The sequence below is a fragment of the Penicillium pulvis genome, assembly GCF_028828015.1.
Source record: "Penicillium pulvis strain IBT 33274 chromosome Unknown contig_23_segment0_segment0, whole genome shotgun sequence".
In the NCBI taxonomy this organism is placed as follows: domain Eukaryota; kingdom Fungi; phylum Ascomycota; class Eurotiomycetes; order Eurotiales; family Aspergillaceae; genus Penicillium; species Penicillium pulvis.
Window position 1 is genome coordinate 4,449,399 of NW_026643075.1, and position 13,011 is coordinate 4,462,409.

General features: G+C 49.1%; 6 protein-coding genes across 6 annotated transcripts; 2 read left to right on the plus strand and 4 right to left on the minus strand.

Moving 5' to 3' along the window:
* Positions 1-507: 507 nt before the first annotated feature.
* Positions 508-3,462, minus strand: mrd1 (RNA-binding ribosome biosynthesis protein MRD1; the record flags this gene model as incomplete). The annotated part of the gene is made up of 4 exons (XM_057065507.1): positions 508-1,725; positions 1,781-2,053; positions 2,321-3,118; positions 3,235-3,462. The coding sequence occupies 4 exons, from the start codon at positions 3,460-3,462 to the stop codon at positions 508-510; spliced, it is 2,517 nt and encodes an 838-aa protein (XP_056923250.1).
* Positions 3,463-3,592: 130 nt separating this feature from the next.
* Positions 3,593-4,561, plus strand: N7503_005961 (dynein light chain DYN2; the record flags this gene model as incomplete). Its single annotated transcript, XM_057065508.1, has 7 exons — positions 3,593-3,773; positions 3,823-3,845; positions 3,899-3,932; positions 3,982-4,016; positions 4,076-4,102; positions 4,165-4,234; positions 4,287-4,561. The coding sequence occupies 7 exons, from the start codon at positions 3,593-3,595 to the stop codon at positions 4,349-4,351; spliced, it is 435 nt and encodes a 144-aa protein (XP_056923251.1). The 3' UTR covers positions 4,352-4,561.
* Positions 4,562-4,764: 203 nt separating this feature from the next.
* N7503_005962 (rhodopsin family protein) lies at positions 4,765-5,639 on the plus strand (the record flags this gene model as incomplete). The annotated part of the gene is made up of 7 exons (XM_057065509.1): positions 4,765-4,801; positions 4,933-4,986; positions 5,045-5,078; positions 5,140-5,164; positions 5,237-5,269; positions 5,370-5,410; positions 5,468-5,639. The coding sequence occupies 7 exons, from the start codon at positions 4,765-4,767 to the stop codon at positions 5,637-5,639; spliced, it is 396 nt and encodes a 131-aa protein (XP_056923252.1).
* Positions 5,640-5,979: 340 nt separating this feature from the next.
* N7503_005963 (sodium:solute symporter family protein) lies at positions 5,980-8,154 on the minus strand (the record flags this gene model as incomplete). Its single annotated transcript, XM_057065510.1, has 3 exons — positions 5,980-7,181; positions 7,245-7,969; positions 8,033-8,154. 3 exons carry the CDS (start codon positions 8,152-8,154, stop codon positions 5,980-5,982), a joined length of 2,049 nt encoding a protein of 682 aa, XP_056923253.1.
* A 1,945-nt stretch (positions 8,155-10,099) lies between these two features.
* On the minus strand, positions 10,100-10,708 carry N7503_005964 (SEC61-beta family protein; the record flags this gene model as incomplete). Its single annotated transcript, XM_057065511.1, has 3 exons — positions 10,100-10,134; positions 10,218-10,563; positions 10,706-10,708. 3 exons carry the CDS (start codon positions 10,706-10,708, stop codon positions 10,100-10,102), a joined length of 384 nt encoding a protein of 127 aa, XP_056923254.1.
* A 686-nt stretch (positions 10,709-11,394) lies between these two features.
* N7503_005965 (uncharacterized protein) lies at positions 11,395-12,565 on the minus strand (the record flags this gene model as incomplete). Its single annotated transcript, XM_057065512.1, has 4 exons — positions 11,395-11,685; positions 11,740-11,937; positions 11,990-12,422; positions 12,483-12,565. 4 exons carry the CDS (start codon positions 12,563-12,565, stop codon positions 11,395-11,397), a joined length of 1,005 nt encoding a protein of 334 aa, XP_056923255.1.
* Between the last annotated feature and the right edge of the window lie 446 nt (positions 12,566-13,011).

Consider the following 13,011-nt stretch of genomic DNA (forward strand, 5'->3'; position numbering starts at 1 on the left):
TGTTGACAATAATCGACAATGATTAGTGGCGATTCCAGGTCTATAGGAATGTTGGAGGTCCAACGACGTCGCTGATTGCTCGGATTGAGGAATGTTCAACCACCGACCACCACCACAACCGCCATTGGAATGTAGGTCAAGCTGATCTTCGAAATTAATCAACAAATAAACACGGCAAATAACTCATGCAGCAAAAAACCATGGTTCAATAACTGGGGATGGGATCTTGAGGTTGGAAAGGAGGTTGTAGTACATTAGGGTTGGTTAGGGTTAAGAAAACCTAGAATAGGGACGAACATGGATGAAATGCAAAATGCACGAGCGCTGCACGTATGGTGCATTGACAGCCGCAGGAACGTGTTCGGGGTATCTCTTTTACTATCTCATAGGTAATCAACAAAAAAAGGCTGCAAGTAATCGTACATCGTTTTTCCCCTGAACGCAAGGGATGGTCACCGGCCAATGGACTCGGCGCCCTTCTTGCAGGGAGAAGGAGACTCAGCACCTTCATGCTTCGTCGTTCTCCTGGGCCCCTACAGTGAACTTTTTGCGTCCTCCGCCCGTAAGCTGTTGGATCTTGACCCTGTCTGCTTGTTGGCCCATCTTCTTCTCTATCTTTTCTATCTCCTCCTCGGCATCGACAGCCTCCTCGTTCACAAATTCGAGGACCAAACGTCGACCCAGCAGATGCGTGTTTTTCAACGCGTCCATGGCATTTTCCGCTTCGCGAGCACTGATGAAATCCGCGAAACCGAAACCGCGAGCAGTGCGATCGAACTTTTGAGGCACACGGACCGAGCGCAATTGGCCGTACGCACCAAACAGGGAACGAATTTCCTTCTTGGTGGCCTGGAACGGCAAGTTCTTGATGATGATTTTGGTTCGTCTCGCCGCAATTTTCTTGGCGGTGTCTTCCCGTCTTCGCTCCTCCGCGGCATCGTGGCCCTTGTGAGAGGCGCGAATGACAAGTTCGTGCCCATCTAACTTGTAGCCATCCATGGCGGTAAGTGCTGCTTGGGCCTGATCTTTGGTCCTGAACTCTGCAAAACCGAAACCCATGCTGAGGGTTTGACCCGGCTTCTTGGGGTCGGGCTTGGTCTTGATGCGACCAGTAACAAAGCCCTCCAACGGCTTGAAGGCCTGCAAGAATCCCTCGTTGGTAGTCGAAAAGCTCAAGTTCTTCACGAAGAGAGTTGATGTGACGCTGTTTCCCTCGACCTCATCTGCGGCAAAAGTGTCCGAGGTAGAGAATCCTTGACCCTTGCCTCGCACCTCTGGAGCAGCGACCTGGGCACTGACTGTGCCATCAAACAAGTTCTTTGGGGCCTTCTCCAAGAAGAGAATCGACTCACCCACCTTTCGGTAGGCAAGACCCTTGAATGCCTTCTGCGCTTCATCGGGCCTTCCAAACTCAATAATGGCGATGGTGCCGCTGGGCGGCATCAGCAGTCGAATGATCGTTCCATAAGGCTCGAACAACGACCTGAGATCACTAGATTTCACACCATACGAAAAGTTCTTCACCAAGATAGCTGTGTTGCCTCGTTCACGCTCCTTGAAAGCACCAATGTTGACTCCGTTCGAGGCAAAGTAAGCTTTGGTCTCTTGAATGACGTGCGTCTCAGCATGTGCCTGCTTGACAGCAGCATCAGACGAAGTGGGATCCAACAGCTCTGCCTTAGAAACGCCGAGTCTTTCAGCTACGGATGACATTACAGCATCAGTCTGTATCGTAATTAGCATTCGTAGTTCATTGCAGCGCCGGAAACAAACAACTCACGTTCATGTAAAGGGAATTCCAGCTGAATGAGGAAGACCCAGACTCCATTTTACGTTTAATTTGCTTTTGCTTCTTTAAGGGAAGCTTTGAAAGCTCGTATTCGTCAATTTTGTAGCTCTTCTTGGCTGCAGCTGGAAGAATATGCAAGAGGCGGCCTTGGAAATGCTTTCCATCAAGGGTGCGGTATGCATCAATAGCAGCATCTGCATCACGATACTGGATATAGGCAAAGCCCTTGCTGGTCTCAGTCCGAGTGTCAAAAGCAATATGAATCTGTTTTTATATTCCATTAGTACTTGATCGAAGTAAAAATTTGTAGTGAGTCTTGTGTATGGAATATGGTGTGTTGCTCTTTTCAGATAATCAAGAAGCATCTACTAAAATCTCTTGCCTGGTGACATCATCTGCGCTTGGCATAAGATGTCCCTATCAGGACAGTCATCATACGAGCACACCGCCAGCATTGGTGCTGTCAAAGCACATGCTGGCATGGTGAAGGGAGAGTGTGAAGTGGGGGGTGGGATGGAACAAAGAACTAACCTCTTCAGTTTTACCAAACGGAGAAAATAGAGTGTAAAGGTCCGCCTCTTTCAGATCGTAGGAGAGATTTCTCAGGAACAGCCGAGCAGAATCGCGAATGAGCTCGATGTTTTTGGCCTGCTCAGGCGAAATCTCGTTTTCTTTCTCTTCCTCTTCCTCCTCTGCAGGTTCATCAACTGTCTCATCAGCATTAGTGACAGGCTCGGGCTCGGGCTCAGACGTGATCTGCTCGATGGCGGCACTACGGGATTCATCCTTGGGGGAACTCCGAGACTCGACCGGCTTGTCGACCTTTCGCTCTTCAAACTCGGCCTGCTCATCCTCGTCCAGAAGACCCAACAGACGGCTTGTCTTGGATCGCAGCCAGTCCATATCAGATGCAGGGCCAGCCTCTGCTTCGCCTTGGCCATCTTGTGCTGGGGTCTCCTCCTGTGCTGATGTATCCTCATTCTCATCCTCTTCACCCTGGTCAATGACCATTGGCTCAGGTTCAGGTTCCTGGATAACAACGGGTAGGGGCTCTTGAAACCGGGCCTTCTTAGGCTGGGAAGGTACTTCCTCCGTCACACTGTTGTCTTGGGTAGGTTGGTTAATGACCGGTGTGGAATCCGCGGATGGGGCAGCCATGGTATCATCATTTGCCCATGTTCGGGTCTTGCCTGACTGCATCAAAGTCATATACTCTTTCAGCTTTGGGTCTTGTGCTTTCTCAGCCTCCCTCTTGCGCTTCTTGAGTGCACCCTCCGCGGAATTATCCACATCACGGTTCCGTGTCGGGTGGACAGGCTTGGAATCAATCTACAGTAAACCTGGTCAGTCTCAAGACCAACTGAACTGGTCAGCGTGCACGAAAGCAAAAAAGCAAAAAAAGGATGACAGGAACAATGCGATGAAAGATGCAAACATTCACATACCGGTCGAGCAATATCTACCGTGATCTTAGACATCTTTAAGAAAGTCCGGTTGAAATATTTCACGGCATCTTGAGCCATCTCATTACTTTTAAAGCCGACGAAACCCATGCGGCGTTTAGGCAAGACATGGGCATCTGTGACTTGAAAGCGTGTTGAAAAATGATTGCGAAGCTGATCATTGGAGCAAGTGGGTGGGAGCCCACTGACAAACACCCGAGTATTTTCCATCTTGAAATGTTGTAGCTGGAAAAGCCACGAGCAAGTGTGAAGTAAAAATCCTTGTAGTGAAATTTTTTTTTCTGGCTTTCATAGCATGTTGGGCGGTGAACAGAGCGGTCCTATTTGTTACACCGGCAATATGTCCAACTGGGGTGAAAGCGGTCAACCGTGTCGTCGACGCGCCCTCTTCGATTGCGCCGCTGCACTCTCGAATTACTCACTCGTGTTCACGCCGACGACCCAATTACCTTTGAACCAGCCGCCCCTAAAGATCCTATCTCTCGCAATCATGACTACTGAGAAGAAAGAGAAGATGGAGGGTGAGTCTTGCTCCCCGCCAAAGTCATTATGTCGCTAACCCATGTACAGCGCAGGTCAAGTCGGTCGACATGGTAGGATAGCTATCGCCGTATACTCATGGGCTGGATCTGATACATTCACATAGACCGAGGATATGCAGCGGGAGGCTATTGACCTCGGTATGGGACTTGGACCCCCGACAGAAAGAATAGCGACTAACTTCCACAGCTATCGAGGCCATGGAGAAATACCACATCGAGAAGGTATGGACACACTTTCGACTCTGTATCGAGCTTTTTCATCGCATACTAACTAGTTGCAGGATATCGCACAGTACATCAAGAAAGAGGTTCGACCCCGCCATCATAGCCAACCTACCCCTCCTCCTTTCGACACTAACAATTCGTCTAGTTCGATTCCCGAAAGGGCGCTACTTGGCACTGCGTTGTCGGACGCAATTTTGGTAGCTTCGTCACTCATGGTCAGTGTCTACCACTTCTCTCTTTCCTAAACCATACTCATTGCCTCTACAGAGACGAAGCACTTCATCTACTTCTACCTGGGCCACTGTGCCATTCTCCTTTTCAAGACCCAGTAATCGAACGAATACAGCATCAGTGTGTGGCATCAATTCTTGGGGGCTCTATCTAGGGGTGGAAGTCTACAAAATACTTTGAGCAGCGATCTCTTTTTTTTTCCGTTATGTCTTTCTGGACTTATGCCAGCTACTTCGACTTGTATGCAAATAATTGCCCCATTATGTAAACAGGCTTTTCTGAAGATTCAATAAGATTCCCATTGGTGTTCATTTTCAAAATTTGGCGTGACATATTTGAGGTTCCCAAGTGCAGACGAACAATATATATTGTTGATGCCCTCGGGTTTGTACCTGATCATCACATGGACCTCACGTGCTTCCTGCCAAGGAGCCAAGCCACAACTTAAAGCCGCTGCCTTCAGGTCTGTTGACGTCGGCACCCTTTCTCCCTTTCTTCATCATTCAACAACATCATGGCGCTCTGTATTCCAATCACTTGTGGCACTCACGGTAAGCTATGACCTCGGGTTTTGACCTTGGGCGACATCCGAGTGGGGGCCGGTGCCTTTGGCTGGTCTCGGGCGTTTAGCTTGTGGACTACCCGCCCCATCTAGATTGCGGGAGGCTGACGGATTACACAGAGTTCACCTCGATGCTAGAGGGATATGAGAATGTCCGCGCTTATTGCTACAATTGTATGCTGCCTTATTCTGCATGATTCGTTACGATATGAGTTATGCTGATCGCATTTAGGCCGGAATTGGAATGGACACTGCATCACCCGGTGGTATGTGGCTGAGCACCCCGATTTGTGGAGAGCCCGACTAACAACCATGGAAACAATTTAGGCCTTTTTTCACTGTCTGCTTCGTCGTATGTTTTCGAAATTATGACCGGGCGTTATATCTGCGATAATCTTGGAATATTGCTAATGCTTACATTTAGCCCATAATTCCTCTCTCAACTCACAAGTACAAGGTACGTCATTATGCGGCATGCCCCACGACTAGCTTTTCTAGATTCCTTGAATTGAACACTGGTCCAGTGGCTGATATACTATACTAACAAATTATTATAGGAGGTCTTGTGCTACACCTGTCGCTTTTCGCAGGATCTTCGGTGAGATACAATCTACAAGCACAGGTTGCAGATGACAAAAATTCTGACAATTCATAGCGATCGGACTGACATTACACCTGATACTCGGCCGCCAGCAATGCCAAACTATCAATGGGGTCCCCCAGGCCTGCAACAACCTCCTCAAGCTCATGGGGCTGCAGGGCCTCCGCCCGAAGCTCAGAAAGGCCAACCACCACCGCAGCATCAAGGTCCAGTTGACTATAAGTGAGCGCGGGAGATCTGGAGCTGTATTTGATGGGTGGGAGGAAAGGGGAGGTGTGCTGCCTTTCAAAATGCTTTGATTTTGGGGAGCTTTCGGCGCTTGGGGCTTGATTCGCAAATGTTGTGTATCGTTTATTGTTCTTTTGAGCTAGCATTATCACTGTCTTGATGAGACTTACCTACTCAGGTAAAACTAAATTTATGTTTTGAATAATTGAGAAAAGAATTTCATAATATAAATCGTATTAACTAACCGGATAACGGGGTATAGAAAGACATATCCGACCTAAACAAACCAAAGTGGTACCAGCCCAAATTTTCCAAACATCATATACAATCATAAAAGTCTAAGCTGAGGACTCTGCCTCCTTAGCCTTCTCCCCAATAGCCTCTGTCGGCGTCGCAACCCCAGAAGCCTGCATCTCATCCGCCTTCCTTCCCCGGTAAACGGCAGGCCTTACGCCCATAGCATCATTGGCCATCATCCGAACAACGCGCACAATACTCTCACGTCCCTCGTAAAGCGGGAACACAACGACACCAAACAGTGTGCAGAACAGCCATAGGATACCGACAACAACCCAGCCAGTGAAGAACTTCTTGCTGAAGACATACGAGGTACCGTACATCGGGATCGGCCAGAGGATCAGCATGGCGAAGGCCATGAAAACGGTCAATGTGCGGGAGTAGAGAGCGGCTTTGTTGAGTTTGCGAATTTCCTCTTCGTTCTCAGTATCACTGGGTCCATGTTCACCAGGAACAAGCTCAATGTCGACGTGTGCGTCTGCGGCAACTTCCGAGTCGTCCACCCTGCGGATTTGGCGCATGGACACGTAGTCGTAGTTTTGAGAGCCGAAGATTAGAGTAAGGACGGGGGAGATGATGACAGGGCTGAGGAGAGCGGCGACGTTACCCGCTAGCATGGGGTAGTTGTCACCGGTGGTAGTCACAGTCAAAACACCATATTGCTTCGAGGCAGTCACCAGCCAAGCAATCAAGGAAATAGCCAATCCAAGGGGAGGAGACACAGCAGCTGCAATCCAGTTCTGGCCCTTCCAGAGCAAGGTCATGGCACCGGGGAACACGGCAGAAGAGATGATAACACCCATGAGTAGGTACAGGTAGCCCATACCGATACCGGCGTAGTAGAGACCGGTGGCGAAGCTAGCCATGATGATAGAGTAGACGATACAGGACATGTGCGAGACCCAGACGAGGCGCTTGCCCTTGGCTTGCGGGTTGATGTAAGCCTGGTAGATATCGTAGGTGAAGATCGACGACACGGCGATGAGCTGTGCTGAGAAGGCGGAAGTCACGGCCATGAAGATCATGAGGGTTGTTGCGACTGCGCCACTGTATCCGAGGAGCTTGACGGCTGCGAAGGGGAGGACGAGACCGGCTGTGACGTCGTCGCTGCTAAGGCGGGCGTTGCCTTCAAGAGCGAGAGCTGAGATTCCCAGGGTGGTAGCGCAGAGCCAGGGAATGGCGAACCAACAGAGACCGCCGATAACGTAGCCGGGGAAAGCGTGGACGGGGCTTGCAGCAATAGCTGTTGAAAGTTAGTCTCTTAATTTGTATTGGGTTGAACATCCTGTTTCCCTTGAGAACTTACCCTTGTTGTAGTAACCGTTGTCGAGGAAGACAGTTCCAAAGTTACCGATCAAGTTAATGATCCAGAAGATACCACCCTCCTTCGATCGCATAGTCAGGTAGCTGCCCTCGGCATTGCCCTCAACAGGGTGCTGCTTTGCAGCCTTAACGAGGGCATCATAGACTGCGCTAGGCGAGCCCAGCTCAGCGTTAGTCGCGTAAGCTGAGAACGCAAAGAGGAAGATGACGACCAGAATGACAACAGTGTGCATATAATCGGTAATGAAAGTCGCCTTGATACCACCGAAAAGGGTATACAGAACAACACCGATAGGGAGCAGGTAACAAGCGGCGGTAGTGGAGACTCCAGTCAAGGATGTCATGACTGCAGATCCACCAGTCAACAGCATAGCTGTGACAAGGATGTTGGTCATCAGACAGAAGACGATGAAGACAACGTGGACCGTTGTGCCGTAGCGTGCGCGAATAACTTCGAGGAACGTGTGCGCATTGGGGGCTCGTCTTTTCAACTCGATGGCGATCGTTGCGAAAAGGAGGATTTGAACTGTTGCACCGGATGCATAGAAGAATGGACCTGAGACACCGTATTTGTATGCTACTGCCGAAGATTGGAGGAGTGTTGCTGCCCATGTCCAACTGCTTACTACTGCAGCAGCGACAAGACCGGACTTAACGGAGCGGCCTGCAGTCGAGAACATTTCGGAAGTTTGAACTTCATTCTGGTATCTATTGAGTTTGAATTAGCATACATGGGACGAGTTAATTAAGGTTGTTCCAGCCGGGACGTACCGCTTTAAAGCCCAGGTAATAAAGATCATGAGAAGAGCAAAGGCAAACCCAAGACCCAGGATAATACCATATCCGAATCCCTGGGACAAGGGCGCCGTGAAGGTAACTGTGCCAGTCGACATGGCTATGGATCAGTCGAACTGATCAGATAGATAGCAGCGAAGTGCAAAATAAAAAAAAGTAGGGCTCGATGCGACCAATGTATGACGTCGAATAAATGACCTCGAACTCAATTCAAGGGATACAAAGAGTCAAACCCTAAAGATAGGGTTGAATAAAGCCAGGGAGTGTGGTCAAAGTGAAACACATCCAAATGCAAACCTGGGGCAGCACATTGATATAAGTATGGCAAGACAAGAACCCATTCGCAAGGTTCTCCGACCTCGCACACTAGACCCCGGGAGTTGGGCCCTGAGCTTAGATAGGAACTTGCAATCCACAATCGAAGTCCAGATAAGAGTAGCATAGGCTCTCGTAATGCCATTCGAAGTGACTAGCCTCGCCAATGAGGGCGTAGATCGGCGCTCCTGGCGGTACACCATAAGAAGAATGAAGGGATCCAGCCCCGCCACCCCGCTAGCATATGATCGAATGAAAACGCGGATGGAAAATTAAATGACAATCAAAGGTACCATGCACTCCAGATGCGAGGAACGGGCTATCGACGAGAATTGGTCGATTCTCGTGGGCTTATCAGGTTGGAAGTTTTGGGGTGATGTGATTGGTTGGGAGATCGTTAAGATAAGAGCTTCCGGTTCTGAATCGTGCATTCGGGTGGAGTCTGGGGTGAGATGGGGCACGGCTTTTCTTTTCTTTTCTCGGGAGAGTCCGTTACTAAAGGCTGATAAAGGCTCTTACGGCTGGAATTCGTGATAGGCTTACTCCATGCGTTATTGTCATGACTCCGCGGGCGATATTGATCTATGAGCCTAAAAAGCAGTCCGCCCCACATGTCAAGACGCAGGGCTTTTCTATTCGAACATCATATTGAGTAACCAGCTAACATTTGGATCTCTAACTGATTTCCGTTAGCTTTACAGGCTTTTTTACTTTTCATTTCTGGCTATCTTGAAATGCGCGAATCCCGGATGCACTAATTAAAGCTAGATATGTACATAAACTTTCCATGGTTACGAATTGATTTACGGTTCTTCCTCGCCACATGAATCCACCAGAGCCATGCAACTCAATTACCCTTGATATTGTCAATTTCCCGAGAATAATGGGTCATGGTGGAATGGATCCCGGGAAAACGCATTACCGCGAATACCATGCTTGGGTTATACTTGCAGTTTTATTCAAAGAATCCATTACCTATCAATTGTCGGTTGCAAGAGTCCTCGATTAATCTTGGATAAGTCGGTCTTGAAGACTTGTTGCTTAAGTCTTTACCCCGGCCCTCGACTAACTTTTGTTTGAATGACAACTTGAAACCTTAGGATGACAGTACATAAGAAATTAATGCATCAGGTACTGACAAATTGGAATCCATATGTCTAAGGACAGCCAAGGACAAACATGCTTGAAACTACAACGCATACAATTGCAAAGCAAAGAAATCAGATGCAAGATCTTTGAGACCAAGTCAATTAATAATTCAATGCGAGACAGTGAACACATTTAGCTTGGATATGGTACACAGCCTCGGACTAAATCACTGCCCAGACACCCCATTGTACAAGCCAACCCACTTCCTCCAGCGCATAGCATCGCAGGGAAGGAAGCAGCAAGCCTGCAGTACAGATGCCATCAACAGAGATAGCCCAGCCGACCGACCTACACAGCGGATAGGTCTAGGATGCTCATTTGCAGCACCCACAAAAACGAAAAACACCACACATGAGAGAAAAGCTTTGATTTAAAAAACAGGATTCACACCAGCGTAGCCAAACGGGGGTCCTGGCTGCTTTTAAGTGCAGCGGAAAGGATCAAATGTCACGGGGGTATAGGAGAAAGGGTTGAGGTGGAAGGTGAAAGGTTGGAGGTGGAACACAATCCATGTTCATGCCGAGGATAAAATTGGACATGTCATCGATTGCGCGTGGATTGTATAGTCGATGAAATTGCTTATGCGGCGAACTTGCGGGTGATCTTGGCGATGACTGGATAACGCACAGACAAATCAGTAACTCATCCAAAACCATCAATGACTCTTTTGGACTTGAAAAGGAAACACAAAGCTTACCGTGCAGGCCAACGACCGAGAAAATGAAACCCAGACTCAGAACCAGAACAACGACGGGGTCGACACGCAGACCGGGGCTCTCATCGGTGTAGAGCTTGAGCATGGTACCGGAGGAACCACCAGCACCAGCGGAGCGAGTAGAGCTGGGGCGAGCATTGCGGAGAGACTCCTTGTGGTCGGCAGCAGCGCGACGGCGCATGGCAGCACGGGGACCACCGGGGGCAGAGGGCGACGAGGGACGGCTGACAGACGAGCCGGAGGCGACAGCACCGGCGGCGCCAGCGGACTTGGACTCGGCGCCAGACTCAGCGCCGGAGGTGAGAGGGGAACCAGGACGAGGGGAAGCCTGGATTCACGATCGATTAGAGATGATCATCAAGTGAGGTATTGGGGTACTGGGAAGAAAGGAGGTTTGGTGGGCAGGCATGAGTGGGCATTGGATGGAGTTAAGCTGCTATTCCAGCAATTGAGGGGCTGTATGAGCTTACCATGATGATTAGTTAGGTGTGGATGATAGAACGAAAGAATGAAAGAAAAGGAGAGAAGGGGTTCGGGGATGAGCGAGGTTTGCGGAGTTGAATTGAGGCCACGATCACGGTTTCCTGATTGATACTAGGCGGTGTATTGGTATAGTAACAGCAACCATCGGTAATGGTAATTTACAGTATCAGATACAAGAGACCCACCAATGAGAAGGGAAGAAGCCTGGAACCGGGGTAGTGTTTGTGAGAGCTTCACAGTTTAAATTATTAAAATCAATACGCAGAAATACTTTCAATCCTGATCAATTCCACATCAACATCGATTAGTTTCATCATTATATTGAGCACATTGAACACATTGATCTTTTGATTTCCTAGACTAATCCAGGTCGTGGAAAAAGTGTCCAAGGCATGGGACTGTCGTAAATGACATAGAGAAAGGAACACCTCCGGGAATCATATCCAGATAACGCCACCGGTGCACTCGTGAAGAATATGTAAAGCAGGGTAGTAGAGTCACACGAATTTTGGATCAAAGGCTGAGGCAATGAGAGAAGAATTAGAAAGGAAGGTCGCTGGTGAGGTATCATAGAGCCCAAATAATCAAACGCATAGGCTTCAAAAAACGCTTATCCAACAGTCATGGATAGAAAGAAGTAGTAAGAGAACGCTGCTGATTCCAATGCTGGGAGAGATCAGTCGATCATCATTCGTGATGGGACTGCGCTACTGGCTAAGTTGGATGAAAGCTCAGTGGTCTTCTCCTCAGGCTTAACCTTCTTCTTGCTGATATGCGGTTTCAGACCACGGTGGAAGTTGTTCACACACATGCAAGCATTGATGATGGTGATGACAATGAGAATGAGCGTGATGACGGCGAAGAATGTCATTGATGGACGGGCTGGGAGATAGTCGATGTAGGTTGCCTGGGCGTACATGCGGAAGAGCTTGAAGACAAAGTATGCCATGGCGGCAAAGAACAGCAGCTACAGGAATAGTCAGATGCTGAGTTCATGCACTCTACAATTCGAATGACTTACAATAATAACAATCATGCCACTAGTCGATTCCCGACGGACAAACCAAGCACCAAAGGCAAGGATGATGATGGTCACGGGAACGGCGACAATGGTGAGGTAGAACTCGGCATTATGGCTGGAGGACGACACGACGACCAGGAACTGGACGGTGAAACCGAGGAAGAAGAAGAAATCAAACTTCAACAGGGCGATGTAAATCTAGAGAGAGTTAGTCACGTCCAGCTCGGTAAATGTTTCTCAGATGCCCTACCTGGTAAGTTAAATAACGGCGCTTCATGCGCAAGTCAGCACTAATGTGCTTGTAGATTGTCCAGGCAAATTCGTCATATAATTGCCAAGCCACAAAAGTCATCAACACAGTGCCTAATGCGACAATGCATGGAATGATAATGAGGAATGGCTCTGACTCCACCCAAACAAGATCATTAATTTTACCGTTGACGTGTAAGTTGTTGACCGCATTTCGGATTTGTTGCACCTGGACCGCGCCATAGATCAACAGGCCCACGTTGCACAAGCACAGACCGATAACCTGAATGGTGTTTTTTGCTTGTAAGGCATCATATACCAAGACCAGTTCGTAGATGAAGCCGAAACTGTACAGCGCGAGGAAAGTCGGGATAGTTTTGGATGAGGGACTATCGTTGGCCACTTCCTGGATCTGGAAATTGACGAAGACATAACTGCAGACCGTTAGTTTTGACGGAAAAGTAAACCTGGATCATGATTTCGGGGTTCCATACATCTCTAAGGCGAGGGTCACGAGTGTTTGGACGAAGGTCACGCCAGCGAAAGACCAGGTCCACGTCGTGTTTGGGAGGTACATCTTGCGGTTGCGAGAGGCAGCGGTTGGGGCGACATTCGTATAACCTTCTCGGGCGCGAAACCCAGGACCTTGTCGAAAAGAAGGATCAAACGAAGTCCCGCCTAGGAGAGAAGCGCGCGATCCATGAGATAGGACCTTGCCGAAATCCGACGCGGTGCTCGGTTCCGCGGAGTGCTTTGGGGAAGACACTGTGGCGGCGTTGACCTCCTGACGGAGGGTTTCACTTATTTAATGGGAAGGAGAGCTGCAGGTGGGAGGGAAAGGACTGCCGGTCCCTGATACGTGGGAGCCTCGAAACACCGGAATGCTCGTGTGTCGTGACTGGCTTGGCGGGTTGCACAAGTGACCGGGGGTTGCAGGTAACGAAAGGGGGGGAGCAAGGCTGGGAGAACTAGATTCGAGGTCGTGGGAACATCGGAAGAGCACTGCGCATAGCCCGGAATCTT